The 18,321-nt window shown below is 54.5% G+C and overlaps 1 protein-coding gene across 5 annotated transcripts in view; it reads right to left on the bottom strand.

Annotated features, from left to right (window-relative positions):
- Positions 1 to 18,321, bottom strand: part of PLEKHG4 (pleckstrin homology and RhoGEF domain containing G4) — an 86,461-nt gene that overhangs the window by 9,220 nt on the left and 58,920 nt on the right. For all 5 annotated transcript variants that reach the window (XM_062007447.1, XM_062007444.1, XM_062007448.1 and 2 more), the window contains exons 11-15: positions 17,031 to 17,169; positions 14,573 to 14,695; positions 13,864 to 14,055; positions 2,167 to 3,101; positions 436 to 685 (exon numbers count right to left, since the gene is read on the bottom strand). In XM_062007447.1, the coding sequence (XP_061863431.1) occupies positions 436 to 685; positions 2,167 to 3,101; positions 13,864 to 14,055; positions 14,573 to 14,695; positions 17,031 to 17,169 (1,639 nt within the window). The remainder of the gene's footprint in view (positions 1 to 435; positions 686 to 2,166; positions 3,102 to 13,863; positions 14,056 to 14,572; positions 14,696 to 17,030; positions 17,170 to 18,321) is intronic.

Genomic DNA, 18,321 nt, shown 5'->3' on the forward strand with positions numbered 1-18,321 from the left:
ACAGCAAGATGCTGAGGGGACTGGAGAATCTTCCTTATGAGGAAAGGCTGTGGGACCTGGGGCTGTTCAGTCTGGAGAAGAGACTGAGGGGGGATCTCATTAATGGTTACAAGTATCTCACTGGTGGGTGTCAGGTTGGGGCAGCACTTGTTTCTGTTGTATCCAGGGACAGGACAAGGGGTGATGGGATGAAGCTGGAACACAACAAGTTCCATTGAAACACAAGGAGAAACTGTGTCAGTGTTTGAGTGAGGGAACCCTGGCCCAGGCTGCCCAGGGAGGGTGTGGAGGCTCCTTCCTTGCAGAGCTTCAAACCCCACCTGGACATGTTCCTGTGTGACCTGATCTAGGTGGGAGCTGCTCCTGGGTGATGCCTAAGAGCCCCTTCCAAGCCTCCCCGCTGCGTGAGGGTGTGTGAGGGCGCAGAAGCCTTACGTGGCGCAGGAAGCAGTGGCTGACTCGCAGGGGGTGGTTGCAGCAGCTCTCCAGCTCCCGCAGGAAGTACTGCCTGTGGAAGTCGTAGAGCTTCTCCAGGTTGCCGAAGATGACGCTGCGCTTGCCCCGCAGGTCCTGGGGCAGGTCTGGCCGCTCCATCTCAGGGAAGTAGCTGTCGATGATGTAGCACAGCGACCTCACGTACTCCCGCTCCGTGCTCACCATCTCGTCGATGATGTGCCGCAGCTTGCTGCAGGAGGCAATGCAAAGCCTCGAGGGGAGCCCCAGAAGCAGGCACTAGCTCCAGAGGAGCTCTCCCTGCATGGCTCCCTTTGTGCTATCTAAGCTCAGCCTCACACTGTCTGTGAGAGCTCTGCCCTGTGAGAGCTCTGCCCTGAGCTCTGCCCGAGCTTGTGGCTGCTCCCAGGAACTCTCAGCTTGTCTGTTTGCCCCAGGCTGGCTGTAGGCCTGACACAACCTCAGCAGGACACTCAGCCTTGGGCCCTCCCAGCCCCTGCTCTGGATACAACATGCTGCTCCTGAAACAAGGGCAGCAGAAGTCACTGTAACTTCAGTGAGGAGGAGTCAGGCTGAAGGCTGCAAGCTGCAGGAGGCAACGCTAACATGAGCTCTGGACCCAGGAGCTGTTGGGCTTGTCCCAGTAAACATGAGAGTGGGGAAACAAACTTCACTTCATCAGCAAACAACAGCTCCCAGCATGGGTTGCTCCCCACATCTCTGAAAGGTGTGCTCTTAGCTACTTAAGGTTTCCACTGTGAGGCAGTGCAGCACCAAACATCACCACTCAGGGCCGTGCTTGCCTTCTCTGCCTCTCAGCTCTCCCCCAGGCCAACTCCTCTGGCTGTGGGGAAGAGCTGCTGCATCACTCTGAGAAGCCAAACAGTGAATCTCCTATCTGATGCTGTTCATCCCCTGCCATGACCTTTCCTGACACATTTCCTGACCAGAGGCCCCTTCCAGAAGATTTCACTGTCCCCAGTCATCCCACCCACAGTGGTGGAAGAGCCCCGTGGTCCCTCTGCACCCAGCACCTGTTTCCCATCTCTGCCATCATTTTTAAATGCTTCATTTCTTTTGCAGCAAGAGCAGCTGAAGGAGCTGACACCTCTGCATGAACAGTTCACACCCCAGGGCTCTCCACAGCCTAGGCACACTGCAGTATGACACAGTTGAATATGATCCTCAAGGACAGAGAGTGAGAATAAGAGAACAAAAGTTGGTGACCCAGACAGAGATCTTGGCCTCAAAGGGTGGGTACAAACACCCTCTTACCTGTGAAGCTGCTGTCACAGGGTACTGGAAGTGCCTCCCAAATCAGACTGGCCACAGCATCCCCCAGTAGTGTGTGGGATGATGTCAGTGCTTCTGCTCTCCCACTGCTCCTGTGCCCCTGCTTCCCCAGCTCCTCAAATACTATGTTTTTGTAACTCCTCAGCCTCCAATGCCAGCAGCATTCCCACTCCCTCCTGCCTGGGAACTGCTCTTACAGAGGAACCACGCTGCAGGGGAAGAGCAGCAGAGCCCATATCCCTGCCCCTGCCCAGAGGCAGGCACCAGGCTGCGTGGGGAGCGCAGGGAGATGTAGCTCCAGCTTACAGAGCTCACGCTCTGCACCCAGGGCCGAAGTTAACTGCCACTGCAGAGCTCCTCACCCCCTGCCAGCTGCCTTCTCACCACTCCAAGGACCAGAGCAGCTCACTCGTCACTCACCTGCCCCAGCTCCTGGCTTCAGGCCCGGAGAGGCAGCCCCTGTGTGGCTCCAGCAGGCAGTCAGCAGCGCGGCCGTGCTGGCGCAGCGCCGGGGGCCGGTCCAGCAGCTCGGTGCTGCTCACCTCCAGCCCCTTGATGAAGACGCCGGTGTTGCCGTAGCGCGCCGGCTCGCTCAGCGCCCGCTGGCAGCCCGACCACAGGCTCTCACCGCACGGCAGGTCGAAGCTCTGGGCCTTCCTCAGCATCCTCTTGGGAGGTGGTTTCGCAGGGGCCGGGGTGGACGTGCAGGATGGCTTCACCTCCAGGGTTCCCAACACGCTCTCCAGGTTTGGCTTTTCTTCAGGCAGCCTGGGAGACTTGCAGGCCCCGCTGGCAAAAGCGGCTCTGCCGGAGTGAGGGCCGAGAGCGGCTTGGCAGGCAAGCTCTTCCCCAGCACTGACATCGCCTGGGCAGCTCCGGGGGGGTGAGGGAGCTTTCTCCTTAGCCCACCCCGGCGAGCAGCTGGGCCTGCTGCAGCAGTGGGACGTGCTGGGAGTCCTGTCCCAGGGCGAGCCGGGGGCAGCCCCCTCGGAGTGCCGCCGTGGGGGGAGGCTGCCGGCCTCGCTGCCGGCCCGCGGCTGCTCCCCCGCGGGCGCTTTGCAGTCTGCCAGCAGACACCTCCTCGTCCTCAAGGCAGCTTCAAGTTTCTTTTCAAAAACCAGTTTGGTTTCCTGGCATTTAGACCATGCAAATTTCCACTGCTTGAGTCCCTTCTCGCTCTTCAGCTCACAGGCCAGCTCCTTCATCTCCTGGAAGCGGGCACCGCTGATGTCCGGGTGCTGCCCCCTGTAGCTCTCCAGGCACTTGATGACCCCGCTGCAGTGCTCAGCAGAGCTGCACTCCTCCATGCTGATGCAGGCAAGGTGGCGCATCCCTTCCAAGGCCCACTCGTAAGCCTGCACGGAACAAAAGGCAGTGGGCAGTCAGAGGCATTGGGGGCAATAACCCTCCCTCGGTGCCTGAAGTGTGAGACAAGGGAAAAGATCAGTGTGTGGCCACCACAGTTCCTTGAGGGAGAGAAGGGGGGGTGCTGCTGTTGTCAATGGGGCTTTTAACAACTCAGCAAAACAAACAGCTCCTTATGCAGAGGCCTTCAGCTGCGCTGGCTGCTCTGCCCCAGCTCCACCTCCCCTGCCAGGTCCCCGAGACGCTGGGCACCCACACTGCTGGGCACGTTTGTCCTCTCTGGGCACTGGGGTCCAGGGGAAGCTGCTGCCAAGACTGAAGGAACTGACAACTCTGTGCAGCCCTGCTTGATGTAAAGCCCAGAGCCCTCCTCCTTTACCCAGACATTCACAGAGTCACAGGATCTTAAGGGCTGGAAGGGACCTCCAAAGCTCATCCAGTGCAACCCCCCTGCCAGAGCAGCACCATCTAGAGCAGGGCACACAGGAACTCATCCAGCTGGGCTGGAATGTCTCCAGAGAAGGAGACTCCACAGCCCATCTGGGCAGCCCCTGCCAGGGCTCCCTCACCTCAGCAGGGAACAAATTCTTCCTTGTGTTTCTTTGGAACCTCCTACATTCCAGCTTGTCCCCATTGCCCCTTGTGCTATCACTGGACATCATTCTCAGCACCACAAGGCAGAGGCTGAGGGACCATCATTACAGTGCAGGGAATGGGAGTGCTGCTCCCCCAGAGCTGGCAGCACACAAAGGCCCACAGCTCAGCTGGAGCAGGGCCCAGTGCCCAAGTGCTCTGACCCATCCTTGCAGCAAGGAGGAATCTGAGACTGTGTAAACCCCACTGCAGCTTGTGCTTTTCCATGCCTGCTGGTACTTGTGCTGTGCTGGGCCCTGCCTACCTGCCTGGCTCTGCTTGCTCCTGCACCACATGCTCATGCTGCTTTAGCTCAAAGAATGAGCTCAGCAGTTTATTTCTAATGCTCCAGGAATGGTGGAAGCAGTTTCACAGGGCTTAGCTCTAGCAGTGGTGCCATGCTGGCCCTGCTAAAACAGCTCTGCCCTATCAGTCACAGGAGAGGAGCAGGACAGAGCGTGGTCCAAGGGACAGATGCAGGGTAGAAGTGCCTTTCCCCATGCCTGAAAGGAGTTAACAAGGCAAACATCTGATTTAAGACTCATGAACCACTGCTTTCTCTACAGAGCAGGGATGAGGACAAGGTTTATCTACAGAGTGAATGTCACCAGATGCCATAGGCTTGGCCAGGAAACTTTACTGCTTATCAGTGAAAACAGGATGACTTGTTAAAATCAGATGCACGAGGCAGGGAAAACATCCAGGACAGGCCCCTGTGGCACCTTCTACCAACTGCCCAGGACCAGGGGATGTGTGGAAACACCACAGGCTACCCTTGAAGTGAGCCAGACCACCTCTAGCACTGACCTGTCAGGCTCTGTGTGCCTGCTGTGGTTCTGCAGGGCAGCACCACTCATGCTTAGTGCCAGGAACAAGGTGACCAGACCAGCCTTACACCACTTTCCACCTGCTGAACAGCTTTACTGTGACAGCCTTTACCCAGAGAGCTCAAAGCTCTTGTTTCCATGCACAATGGAGCCTTAGACACCAAGAGAATCCACCAGGCTTTATGCAGACAAGGAGCAGACACTGCATCCCCCTCAGGGACGTGGTGGTCAAACACAGCAGGTGCCAGGCTCTCTCTCAGTTGATGACAGAGGTAGGTAGGGCAGGAGGTGCCCAGCCCCTGGATGGGGATGGCTATGACAGACATGCCCTGCCACCTGTATGAGTGCTGAATGCCAGCACATGAGGGGCAGCAGGCAGACAGAGCAGAGTCACTGCAGGGCAGATTCCACATGAGCTCCCACAGCCATCCATGTTGCTCCTTTGAGCTGCAGCTGCACACTGTGCATGCAGCCAGCCCTATTACTCATGCAGGCCAAGGAGCTGCTTCAGAAACACCAGCAGCTGCTCAGGGAAAAGGCTTCTCAGCCTCATGCCAAGGCAGCACAGGAGAATCAAAAGCCCAGCAGCCCCCTCTGCTCCCATCACCCTGCCTTGTGTGGCACAGACCCCTGACCTGCCTCTTTTTTGATCCAGGCTCTAGACTTGTCCACTGCTGGGGGCCAGAAGGGGCATGCAGAGGCAGGGGACGTGTCAGACCCTGCAGGCCTGTGAGGACCTGGGCTGGGGGTCTCCTGCACTGGTTCCCTTCTAAGGAGGTAGGTCCTCCATGCCCAGCTGGGGATTACAAAACTTCCAGTACACCCTTGGGCATGGGGGACAGGGCAGACACCTTCTCTGCAGTCTTCAATCCCCATCCTTTCTCCTGTGACAAGCCAAGCCAAACTCTACTCAGTTACTCAATGATGGGCTGGGATCTGTCTGCACAGCACTGTGGTCACTTGTGCCTTGGAAGGTGTGAAGTTGCAACTAAAGCCAGACACTCGGTGTGGCTGTTGGGTCTCTCTTCTGCAGGGCAGCTGACAAAGCTAGAAACAACTCCCTGACACACTCAGAGGATGGAAGCCCCCGTGGAGCAGCCAAAGGAGCCTGGGCACAGTGCTTGGGACAAGCCTGGCCATATGGCCAGGGCTTTGATATGCAGATGGAGCCATTGTGAGCTTCAGTCCCATCTGTACACTGAGGGGAGCTTCACATCCAGATTGCTTGAACAGTTCTATTTAACTCCCGTGACTAAAGGGAATTCAAGCCTCCAGGAGGATCTGAGCATCCAGATGGATGCCAGCACACAGGCACAGAAAATCTGTCACCCTGTGCAGTTCCTCTCCCAAGATCAGGCTGAGCAAAAGCACCCATGCCCAACACTTTGCACACATGCACAAGGCTGGGGTCAGCTGAGGAAAGGCCACTGCTAGAATCAGATCTCACACCTCCAGTGCAGAGCTCTTCCCCCTTGCAGCTCAGCTGGGAAATCCCTAAACCTCCTGAAGGAAGTGCTGCTTCCCTGCCATTACTGACTGCCTACAGTGTCTTGATCCTGCAAGAGATTTGATTCCAGCCGACTGAGGAGCCCCAGACTTTCAGACAACTGTTTATGCTCACAGGCAGCCAAGGATGCTGAGGAAAGGTTACATGGTGAGGGCAGAAAGTGCTTTCAGCACATCAAGCACCGTCCTCCTGCACACACACAGCATGGTAGAACACAGTGGCACTCCTGGGATCAGGGAAGGGAGCAGGGAGAGGTGGGCAGCCTACATCCCAAAAGATGCTACACTCTGTCTGGCTCCCCCAGCCTCTCCAAGCCCTCCAGAGAGGGGAATAATTCAGATGGCACAACAGGAGGGAGAAGGACCCCAGACAGAAAGATCAAAGCTCTTCCCCAGCACATACCACAAACACATCACACAGACCTTGCACTTCACTAAGGCACAGCCTGAGGTGCTGGGGAAGGTGCTCAAAAGCATCTCAACCCAAGAACCCTTCACCTTCAACTGCTAATTGTGCCTGAATTTAGCACATGAAAAGCAGTAATTAACTCCCTGCCGCCCTGTAACACCGAGGCACACCAGTCTCACACCCGTGTTGTGCAACCAGAAAGAAACACCAAGTGCTGGTGCTGCTATTTAGTGTTCTCCCACTGTGACAGAGGTGGCAGGAGCTGGGAGCACTGCCCTGATGCCAAACTGGCAATGAAGTCATTGATGAAACACAGGAGAAAACAGCCCGGGCACCAGTAGATGTGGCACAGAATTAACTGGGCAACAGTTTGCAAATCGCTGATTTTGCAAGACAGAAAAACCCGGGGGAGCTGCAGCAGAGCTGTGACATGGGCAGGATTTGCTGCCCCTGCAAAACTCCCAGGCAAAGCAGAAACTTTGTGATACATGAATATCTTTTGATAGTCAGCTCAATGTTAGAGGCTTGGTAACGTTGTGAGAAACTTTCCCCAGCAAAAACCTGGCAGGAAGGGGAAAGGAGAGATTTCACACATTAACCTTGCATGAACTCTGCCAGAGGATCGATTTTCCTACCTCGAGGCTCGTTCCCTCATGTGCTTCAGGCTGTGCATGAAAAAGGACACCCCTGAAACGGGAGAGCAAATCTGACTAGATGTCTGTCTAGGGGTACGACTTCACAAGCTAACTGGGGAAGGAGAGAAGGAAGAGGGAGAGATGAGACAGCTGCTGTCAGACAATGCTGAAGCCAGACAACACTGGCTGCCCCTAAGCCAGTTGTACACCATCAGGAAAGCACAGTACAGTAGATACTCTCTGCTGTGCTCCTCGGATCTCCCTTCATCAGCCTGGGAGCATGCACCAGATGAAAGTTGTTCAGGAATGTCGTGTAGCCCATCTCCAGAAAAGTAAAGCCATTCTCTGCAGAGGCAGAGAACAGCACATGTTGAGCCTCTCCATGAGACTTTATAATAAGCTGTGGCAAAAGCTCAGAGGTGCTGGGGGGCAAAGCCACGTTCTGCCCTGTGCTGCACCGCCAGTGAGGGAACAGTAACTTTCCTCTCTCTTCCTAAGTACACTACAGTGACAACACATCAAATGCCTCTTTTTCCACTTAGGTGCTAAGTTCTACTCTCCACTTCTCCTCCAAGCCCGTTCCCAGAGCAGGGAGCCATAACACCCTTCCAGTGAAATCAGCTCTGTGCCAAGCAGCCTGGGACACAGAAAAAAGCAAAGTCACACTTTCAGCTCGCAGCCACCAGGATCCTTTCCAGCTTCCCACAGACCAGCAGTCACAACCCTGCTGTCCCCATCACAGGCTAAGCAGAAAGAAACATCAATAACTTATTGCCTGAAGGGGAATTGCCCTTTTTTTTGCCCTCCACATCATCACCTGTGACTTTGTGTCTGGCACCCCATCAGCAACGCCGCAGCAGCAAGCGGGGTATGGGCTCTGAGTCTCCTGAGAAGTGAGAGGCAGTGCCATCTGCCAGAGTCAGCTAACTTATCGTGCCCTGGATTCCTGCTGTCACACCTGAGATCAGATCCATCTGGCAAAGCCAGGAACGCTGTCCCACAGCAGGTCTCAGTCACTCACAGGGCAGGAGCTGGAGAGCAGCCCCACTGCTGTGCACAGCCTCTAACAGAACTCGGGGCAGGTGGAAAGGTGCCACCTGCCCCGTGTGCACACACACCAGCTATTGTGGAGGCACACAATCCCAGCAAGCCAGCTGCAGTTACTTTATGCCCACGGACATGATCGTGCCACAACCTCTAATAAAGAGCCAGAGGGACGGGCGCTGCCGCACTTCAGACCCCGGCGCTCCGAGGGACCACGCAGAGATGCACAGAGCCCACGGGGCTCTGCCCCAGCACACAAAAGGCACACACAAAGCACTCTGATTCATGCTGGATGCACACAAGCAGCCGAGTGAAAAGCCTCCTCTTACATTGTTTGCAAACAATCTCGGTCCGAGTCACACGTCAGCCGGAGCGCCGGCCACTTGGTACTTACAGGAGGCTTGGCCGTGCGCGTCTGCTGCCGGAGTCAGGGCGGCTGTGTGAGGCTCGGAGGGAAGGTGCATGGAGATGTGCACAGAGGTTCTCCTGCCAGAGGGGCCGGGGCTGGGGGGAAGAAGGGCCCCAGCCCCTCTTTGGGCCTCAGAGGCAGCAACACTTGTTCACGGGATGGAGTGCAAAAAGGCTGGCATTCCTACAGCAGCAAGGACAATGGGGAGGGATGAGAAGGCGCTGCCATAATCAAATGCAGGCCAGCTGGCCCTCCCCCAGGAAGGGCAGGCACCTCCTTCACTTGCCAAAGGCTTTGTTTTCTAAGCCACAAAGAACAAAGTGGCTGGGGAGGAGAGCCAGAGAAGGAGAGCAGAGGAGAACATGCTGTGGGGGCAGATCCACACGTGAGCGCAGGTAACCCACTCTGCCAGGGATCTCAGCACAGGTAACTCACTGCCAGGGATCTCAGCACAGGTAACCCACTCTGCCAGGGATCTCAGCACAGCTCACCCACTCTGCAGGGATCTCAGCACAGCTAACCCACTCTGCCAGGGATCTCAGCACAGCTAACCCACTCTGCCAGGGATCTCAGCACAGGTAACCCAATCTGCCAGGGATCTCAGCACAGGTAACTCACTGCCAGGGATCTCAGCACAGCTCACCCACTCTGCCAGGGATCTCAGCACAGCTAACCCACTCTGCCAGGGATCTCAGCACAGCTAACCCACTCTGCCGGGATCTCAGCACAGCTAACCCACTCTGCCAGGGATCTCAGCACAGGTAACCCACTCTGCCAGGGATCTCAGCACAGGTAACCCACTCTGCCGGGATCTCAGCACAGCTAACCCACTCTGCCAGGGATCTCAGCACAGGTAACCCACTCTGCCAGGGATCTCAGCACAGCTAACCCACTCTGCCAGGGATCTCAGCACAGGTAACCCAATCTGCCAGGGATCTCAGCACAGGTAACTCACTGCCAGGGATCTCAGCACAGGTAACCCACTCTGCCAGGGATCTCAGCACAGGTAACTCACTGCCAGGGATCTCAGCACAGGTAACTCACTGCCAGGGATCTCAGCACAGCTAACCCACTCTGCCAGGGATCTCAGCACAGGTAACTCACTGCCAGGGATCTCAGCACAGGTAACCCAATCTGCCAGGGATCTCAGCACAGGTAACTCACTCTGCCAGGGATCTCAGCACAGCTCACCCACTCTGCCAGGGATCTCAGCACAGGTAACCCAATCTGCCAGGGATCTCAGCACAGGTAACTCACTGCCAGGGATCTCAGCACAGGTAACCCAATCTGCCAGGGATCTCAGCACAGGTAACCCACTCTGCCAGGGATCTCAGCACAGGTAACCCACTCTGCCAGGGATCTCAGCACAGCTAACCCAATCTGCCAGGGATCTCAGCACAGCTAACCCACTCTGCCAGGGATCTCAGCACAGCTAACCCAATCTGCCAGGGATCTCAGCACAGGTAACACACGCTGCCAGGGATCTCAGCACAGGTGGAGTGGGCAGCACTGTGTCTGCTCCAAGCACAGCTCAGAAGCAGCAGCTCCTTGCAGGCAGCAGAAGGAAGCCAGGGATGGCTGGAGCTCATTACTGAGGAAGAAGAATCAGCACAGGCTAATGGCCAGGGGTCCTCTGGGGAAAGGCAGACAGGGTGGCAGACAGAGACCACCACTGAAGGAACAGTTCCTGGAGCAGAGCCTAAAGAAATCCCAACAAGGGAAACACACCAGCTTCATCCCACCAGTCCTGAGAACAGCTTCCTTCAGAAAGCAGATGCAAGGCAAGGGCCCAAGCTGGGCCATGGCAGGACAATGCCCCAACTTTCCCTGAGCACCAAGAGAAGCAGCATCTTGCACAACAGCCTCACAAGCAGGAAAAAGCCGTCAGGGCCTCCTCAGGCCCTCCTGTAATGACAAAGGCAGCTCAGCTGCGAGGCCCTGGGCACTACACTGCAGGGTTTGCAGGTGCTAAGCCAGTGTGGAAGGACTCTGCCCTTTCTGGTTGGGTCAGTGCTTTCTTCCAGAGGGACTTTAGCCAGCAAGCATCATGCACCTTTGCTACTGACCTGCTGCAAGACAGGTTGTCATGCCAGGGCTGGCAGAGAGCTGTGGCTCATGCCACTGTGGGTTGGGAAGCTGCAGTCCTGATGCAAGCACACAGCTCTCACATGGGCCATTTCCAGCCTGCAGTCCAGGCAGCTGGATACTTGGCTATAAGTAAAGCCAAAAGCATGCAAAGACCTGGGATATGAGGGACCTGGGAAATAATTTCACCTAAAGAAAGCCTGAGAAAGAGAAAAATGCAAAGGCTAATAAGGTGAGCAAGGAGAGGGAGACTTGCTCTAGCTGGATCCTCCTGGTAACGCTGGTGTGCCTATGCCAGTGATACTGGGAAGCCAAGGATAGGCAGTGGGAGAGAAGAGTGCTGGGGACTGCCCTTGCAGCCCAGAACAAAGCAGGTATCAGTGCTTTCGGTACAACACACACCCCCATGCTTGCTCAGCTTCCCACTTCTACCCTACGGCACTGTGTGGTGCCAGATCCCAGCACTGCCTTGGAGCTGAGGAAACAAGGGACAGCAGCCAGACCAGGCCTGAAGCCACAGGAAGATGGCAGGTCCCCCAGTCTGCCCACACTGAGCTTGTGGTACTGAAAAACAATCTTCTGCCCACAGCCAGAGGTGGGGAAGGCAGCTTCCTTCTAAGCTCCTCCTGCCTCAGCCCAGCCATCCAAGCCCTTTGTAGGCACCAAGAGCTCCTGCCACAAAGGAAGTGGGGACAAATGGAAACATCCAGCTTGGCACCAGTCATGGCTTTGGGGAGGAAGCCCTGCCAGCCCATGTGCAAGCTCCATGTGGTCTGGCCCAGCTCATCCTGCCCCATCGCAGGGAGCTCTGATGGGGCGTCAGGAACTGCCAAGCAGTGAAAAGACATGGTACAGCGTCTGAACAGACCATGTGGAGTTGTGCTGTCCTGTCCAGCAGCCACAGGCAATACCCTAGGAGATCCTTGCCCCCTTCCCACTCAGGCAGAGCAAGGGCAAACAGAATGGAGTCTTCCATTCCCAGCAGGCAGCGAGGTACGTGAGGGATGAACACCACAATCCCTGTGGTGGGCACATGCTGAGACAGCTGGGGAGATGGGAGCTTGCCAGCTCATTACCACCCTGTGCATTGCTTACACATCCTCAGGCTCCCTCCCCAGATCCTGGGCTCTGGCACATTGCACACTCCTTGCAAGAAGGAAAATCAAGGACATTGCTTAGCGTGGACTGCTGCTGCTGATTATCATAGCAGGGCAGAGAGAAGGGGGTTAGGCAGGATCGCTGCAGGAAGGTCAAAGCAACTCAGTATCAGAAGAGAGTGAAATCAGTTTAGATGAAATCATCTGCTTTCCCCCCCACCTCCCAGCCCACAGGACTGACTTTGCTGTGGGAAGGCAGGAAGCATTCAAGATCAAAACAATCAGCACTGAAAGAACTTCCATGGGGCACAGCAACTTCTGCACTCATCCCACAGCTGCACAGTGTACCCTACTCCCCAGTTTCTGTTGGCCACCAGCTCACTCTAAACATGTTACATTTACAACAGCAGCATTGTTTATAGCTCTACTGAAACTAGTGAGATCAAAATCCTTCTCCCTCACTAAGCCTCTCCTCCACACCACAGCCATGTGCCACTCGCCCTGTGTTCCCTGGGGCAGTGCAGCAGGGAAGGCACAGCCCAGGGGGCTGCTGCTGCAGCTCAGGGGCTGCATCCCCCTGCTGGGATCCACCACAGGCAGCTGCAGTGATGCCCTCAGAAAGAAAGGGCTCTGTCTTAGGGGCACAAATGTTACACAGACCCCAAGGAACAGCCCAGGCTTGGAAAGGCATTGAAGCTGTGGAAGAACATCCATTGCTGCTGGGGCATGCCTGACTGTCCTGGCAGCCCAGGAGCTGCTGTTACCACGCAGTGGCTGTGTCTGAATGAAGCACAAAGTGCCCAGGGGCCACAGCCCATGGCTTTGGCTGGCTGGGCTCATACAGCACCCATAGAACTGCCAATGTGTCAGGCATGGCCTGGCACCTTTGTGTGCCTCAGTTTACCAGAGGAAAGGTGTCATCCTTGCCAGGTTCTCCCCTGATGGCAAAGGGTAACGAGGAATCAGAGCAGCCCCTCAACATCCATGCTCAGTGAGTGAGCAGCACTGAGCACAGCAAAAGAGGCACTTTGCTGGGGAGGGGGGGAGTGACATTCCCACAGCAAGAGGCTCCCCCATCTGCACAACAAACTGCATAGGTGAGCTAGAGCAGACCTGTGGAGCATCACCAGGCCCTGACAGCAGTGTCCTAGGCTGCCTGCTCCCCTTTCCTCCCTCACACAGGACGCTTCTCTGTGTTTTCATGTTTAGCTCAATTTCCTTGCCCCCTCCTCTGAGCACTTGTGGCTGCCAAGGCAGCTCAGAGGCAGCAACTAAGTGGCACCTACATCTGGTACAGCTTAACTTTTAGTGTCTATTCTTTCTGGAATTTGAGAACTTCAATACCCAATGTTTGTACAAGTGTGGACTAAATGAAGCACAGGCTCCCTGGCCTTCTGTGCTTGCCAAAGCTGGATTGGAAAATGCTCTTAGAAAAATCTTGCTGTTTATTCATCTGCAACTCCAGAAACCAAAGGACATCAAAACCAACTGCAGGTCTGGTGAATGGGTGCATTTGCACCAAAGCAAACAGGTGAGAAGGCCAGGCACTCAGCACAGCCACCACACATCCTCTCCTCTGGCTTCCCAGCTGCCTGGGCCAACCCAGCCCCCTTGTTCCCTCAGCCACACTTCCCAGCACCCCATTGTGGTGCTCCACTTCCTCATGCAGGCCTCCAGGAGAGGGGAGGCAGGCTGTATTCAGGGATGAAGAGTAGGGTGCTACTCCTGGTGTGTCAACAGGCTGAATTCACCAGCGTGCAAGGATATAGTATGAACAAAATGTAAGCAGCCTGCCCTGGCTTGGTGGCCAAGACTGGACACAAGCAGCTAATCACCCTCACCAAAGCCAGTGCTGTCATGATCCTCTGTCCACTGTGACCTTAAGAGGAGCTTAAAAATCACAGCACAGACAGCAGGAGACCTCTGTTCTTAACAGATGCAGCTGTTTTCTTGAATACACACACCCACCCCTTCCCCCACATACTGGTTTGAAAGAAAGCACTGCAGACACAGGAGCATTTCACACCTTTCATAAACAACCAAGCTCTGGACTGAGCCCCAGCAGGCTTTTTACACCCTCCTCCCTGCAGCTGAGGCCTTGTCTTACCTTGTCAAAGAATTCATAGAGCCTGACTGTCTCACAGATTCGGTGCCTGTTTTCATCCAGCTGAGTGCAGAACTCCTCCAGTTGATCTTTGTAGGTCTGCAGCTTCACCCTGTAACAATGCACATCCACAGAGGAAAAGTCTTCCCATCGATCCATCTTCTTCAGTGCCTCCTGCCCCCTTCTGCAATATTCCTGAAAGCAGAATGGGATTCTGGATGAGGACAGAGACTCAACATGGACAGTAAGTAGCCTTCAAAGTCATTAACAGTTAGGGCTGATTAGGCTGTTGAAGGTTGAAATCACATGAGCAGAGGTGTACTTGTCAACAGGAGAATTCTGCAGCCCTAAACTCTTGTGATCCACACAGCAACTGTAAAGGCCAGCACAGCAGGGCTACAGGGCAATTGGGACCAAAACCAGAGCAGTGCCACAAGCACAGCAAGGGAGCAACCCTAAAAGCCTCACCTTCCACCACAGCAGTTATTTTCCTCAAGATTGGCATATGCCACCTCCTAATGTGTTGGGCTGGTGGCTTAGTGTACAAGAGGAGAGCAGGGAAGCTGCTGAAGGTTGTGTGAAGGAATGACACAGCCCTTGGTGACGCAGCCTCTGCCTCCCTGGCATCGTGTTTTGGCTGAGCATACACAAGGCACTTACACCACCAACTCACACACTGCAGAATACTTTTCTCCAATCAGACAACACTTACACTGGCAACAAGATCAAACTCCCTGAACTGCTTTTGTGCTTGAAGCAGCATCTCCAAAGAATCATCCAGGTTGATTGTTTCCTTCAGTCGTTTTCTGCCAACATTCTCGATCCAACTGCTGACCTAAGGGAAAAGGGAAAAGCTCCACTGTTAGTCACCCTGTGCTACTCACCAAGGCAGGCCTTTATGTGGAAAGAACAAGGAACTGCTCTCATAACACTGGTCATTTCACTACTGGAAAGAATGTACACACACATTTCTCCCCCCTCATCCTGGCATTTCAGCCTGAGCCTCCTGCTAGGAGTTTTTCCACTTTGGGTTACTGGATAATGGCAAAGCTCTGCTATTGCTCACTGGCCTTAGGCATAAACAGGGCAAGTAGCTGCCTGGACTCTGTTTCTGTGAGCCATGGTCTAATGCAAGCTCTGCAATCTGCAGGCTGGCCTGATATTCCTATTATTGTTACCCCTCTCTGCTGCCATATTTCCTATATCACTTTCCTGACTGGCAGGACATAACCTCATCAGTGTGAATGTGCTGATGGATTCTCCCCATCTGCAACATTTCACAGTTCTCTGGGACTCACAGCTACTGGTTTTCTGAAAGCAGCTCACCACAAAGCTGTACAGTAACTACAGGTTCCTATGAGTCCAGGCTCTGCAGCACTCATAAGCCAATAGCCTCAAATATGGGTGAAGAACTCACTAACAAGAGTGTCCTAAAAGCAAAGCAGACACAGGAGGCCAGGAGGAATAACACAGCATCTCCATCAGCAGGCTAGTAAACTTGTCTGCAATGCTTCAGACATAACTGCACTGTGGGGAAGGGACAGACTAAATGTTTCCTAATGCCCACATATCCTCTCTTCCTGTACCACTCAATCCTAACCCAACTGGACCACACAGTCAAGGACCAGCTCCCAGCACTGTGGGCTGAGAGAGGGCTCACTGAACAAGCCCATTGGCAAGAGGAGATGGGGGCAGATGCCCAGGTGACCCAGACTGCAGAGGGGCACACTGCTGCTGCTGCCCAGAGCTCCTGCTGCCATCATTAGTGATCCAGAAGCTGGGAGCAGTCAGCTTTGCCCAATTCAATCAAAAAAAGTTCAGCTTAAAGCAGGGACAGGTTGCAGAGCCTGCCTTGGTGCCTTTTTGCATTTCTGTTTGCTATGAGGAGCCTGTGTGTTTAAGGGAGTCTTTACTAGGCTCTTGCATCACACTTCTTGACCTGAACACATAGTTCATGGCGCCCAAGTGTCTACCTCCAAATGGTAAGTCATTAAAACTCTTGGATCCACCTTGGCCTGTGAAAACAGTAGGTAGGCTACAACCTCCTTTGCAGATCTAGTTCTCTCCAGAGGAGAAGAGTCCCAAACCCTAGAAGCAATGGTGGAACTGATCCTAGCACACATCTTTAAGGATGTGAGTTCTTAAGGTGAGCTCCCAACAGCACAGAACCCTTTACACACACACACAGGGTAATGAGTGATGGGTAGAACTTCTCATTGAAAGGTCACAGCAAAGGAGAACAAGCGACTCCACAACCTCAAGGTTGAGGTGAGGCTGAGGGACCTGTGAAAAGAACCCATCACATTTCACAGGATGCTCAACCTGAGCTACTTTATGGCTTTTTAAGGCTCCCTGTCTACATGGCTACAGGTTTCAAAGGTCACTCTGAAAGCCAGTGCCTGTTTGCTGCAGTTACCCCACAGCTTTGAAGAATTTCAGTGAGCACTACATCAAGGTAAGTTTAAGCTCCTACACCAGAGCAGGGGGATGGGGCTTGAGCATGGCTCTTGGACTAAGGACAAGAGGCTGTTTCCCTGCCTAGAGACTGTATATAGGCAAAAGGAGTGTGCCTGAGGGTGCACCCAGAGGGAAAGGAGTGTGCCCGGGGCTTATCAGATAGCAGAGACCTGAGAGCTCTGTACAGGAATCTGAACAACAGAGTGCACAGCAGGGCTGGGCAGGGAGCTTGGGTATGCAATGCCTCATTCAGCAGCAGGATGTAGGCAAACCCTGCAGGACCTACAGCCCAGAGGGACACGCGGATTCGTCATCAGCTCGTTGCCATCACTCTGCTGCTTCTCAAGGTGGAGCATGAAGAATGGCTCCTCAACAGTTTTGCTAGGAGGGTACTTTTGATGACTAATGTGAAAAGACACTCCACCTCCAGGTGTATTGCTCACTGAGGAGCCACTACTCTGTGGCCTTTGATTGATCCAGACCTCAAGAGCAACCATGAAACTTTTACCTGGCATCAGCAGGTACCTGGCAGAGCAATGGTTTAGTTCTCAGCACATCTGAAAAACACCTCAAACCCTTATTCAGCTGTTCTCTCTGAAAGGTCTGCAGGCATCATTCTACAGCTTCACACAGGGGATCTACAGGTCCAGTACCTGCTGTGGGACACAGGGTCAGAGGGTGGCAGCAGGCAGTCCCTGACAGACAGGCCTTACCTCCTTGAAACATTCTTCCACTTTGTCGAAGTCCATCAGCAGCTCCAGCTCCTGGATGCGCCTGTTGGACAGCATCACCAGCCGGTGAACGTCCTCATCCACTCGGTTGTAGAGCCGGCCGGCGGCGTCCAGCGCGTCTCTGCCAGGGGACACAAGGCTGGTCAGCCCTTCTGCACTAGCTCCTTCCCACAGCACCTATGCAAACGTGACCTGGCCAGCAGCAGAGCTCCAGGCAGTCTCTCCATGGGACTGCCACCAGCCATCTCCATATGGAGAAGAGCAGGAGAATGATGCTGCTCCCTGCACACTCGTGTGATTCCCCACCCGGATCCCAGGGCAGACGACCCGTCAGGAAGGACAAGAGCATCTCCTCACAGCCAGGCTCCTTGTCAAGTTGCCACACTTTCAGATAGGATGCCCAGCTTTCCCTAAATGCAGATTATGGTACCACTGGGCTTTCAGAAAGCACAGGGTCAGGCAGCCTCAGCACCCAAACCAACCACTTGAATTTAAATAAGTAAATAAGCAATCACCAGGAAGCAAATCTCTCCTGAGCCATAACAACAACATCAAGCACCTGCTGCCTCACTCATTCCTGGCAGTTCCACCAGCCAAGCAAAAATGCAAAGCATGCAGCACCCCAGCAACAGAGAAACTGAACTTTACAGCCTTGCACTGCAAACACTGAGACAGAACTCCCTGTCCCCCAGAGGCAAAAGCCCAACAGGCCACACCATGCAGCACTCTCCCAGCCAGCCTGGCCACAGCAGACCATCACCTCCTCCAAGCACAGGCAGGGATGGAGGGAGGGAGTCAGGCTGGAGGCCAGTGCCCTTGGCTGCTGGAGCCAGGGACTCAGCACATCCTGGGAAGATGATGAATGTCAGCAAGTTCCTTTCAGATCATAGGATCATAGAATGGTAGGGATTGGAAGGGACCTTTAGAGCTCATCCAGTCCAACCCCCCTGCAGAAGCAGGTTCACCTAGATCAGGTCACATAGGAACATGCCCAGGTAGGTCTTGAAGACCTCCAAGGAAGGAGCCTCCACACCCTCCCTGGGCAGCCTGGGCCAGGGCTCCCTCACCTGAACAGGGAAAGAGTTGTTTCTTATATTTAAGTGGAACTTTTTGTGTTCCAGCTTCATCCCATTACCCCTTGTCCTGTTACTATCTACTATAGAAAAGAGGGATGTTCCACCCTCCTGACACCCACCCTTTAGATATTTATAAATGTTAATAAGATCACCCCTCAGTCTCCTCTTCTCCAGACTAAACAGCCCCAGGTCCCACA

This window comes from Colius striatus, chromosome 14 (genome assembly GCF_028858725.1).
Source record: "Colius striatus isolate bColStr4 chromosome 14, bColStr4.1.hap1, whole genome shotgun sequence".
NCBI lineage: Eukaryota > Metazoa > Chordata > Aves > Coliiformes > Coliidae > Colius > Colius striatus.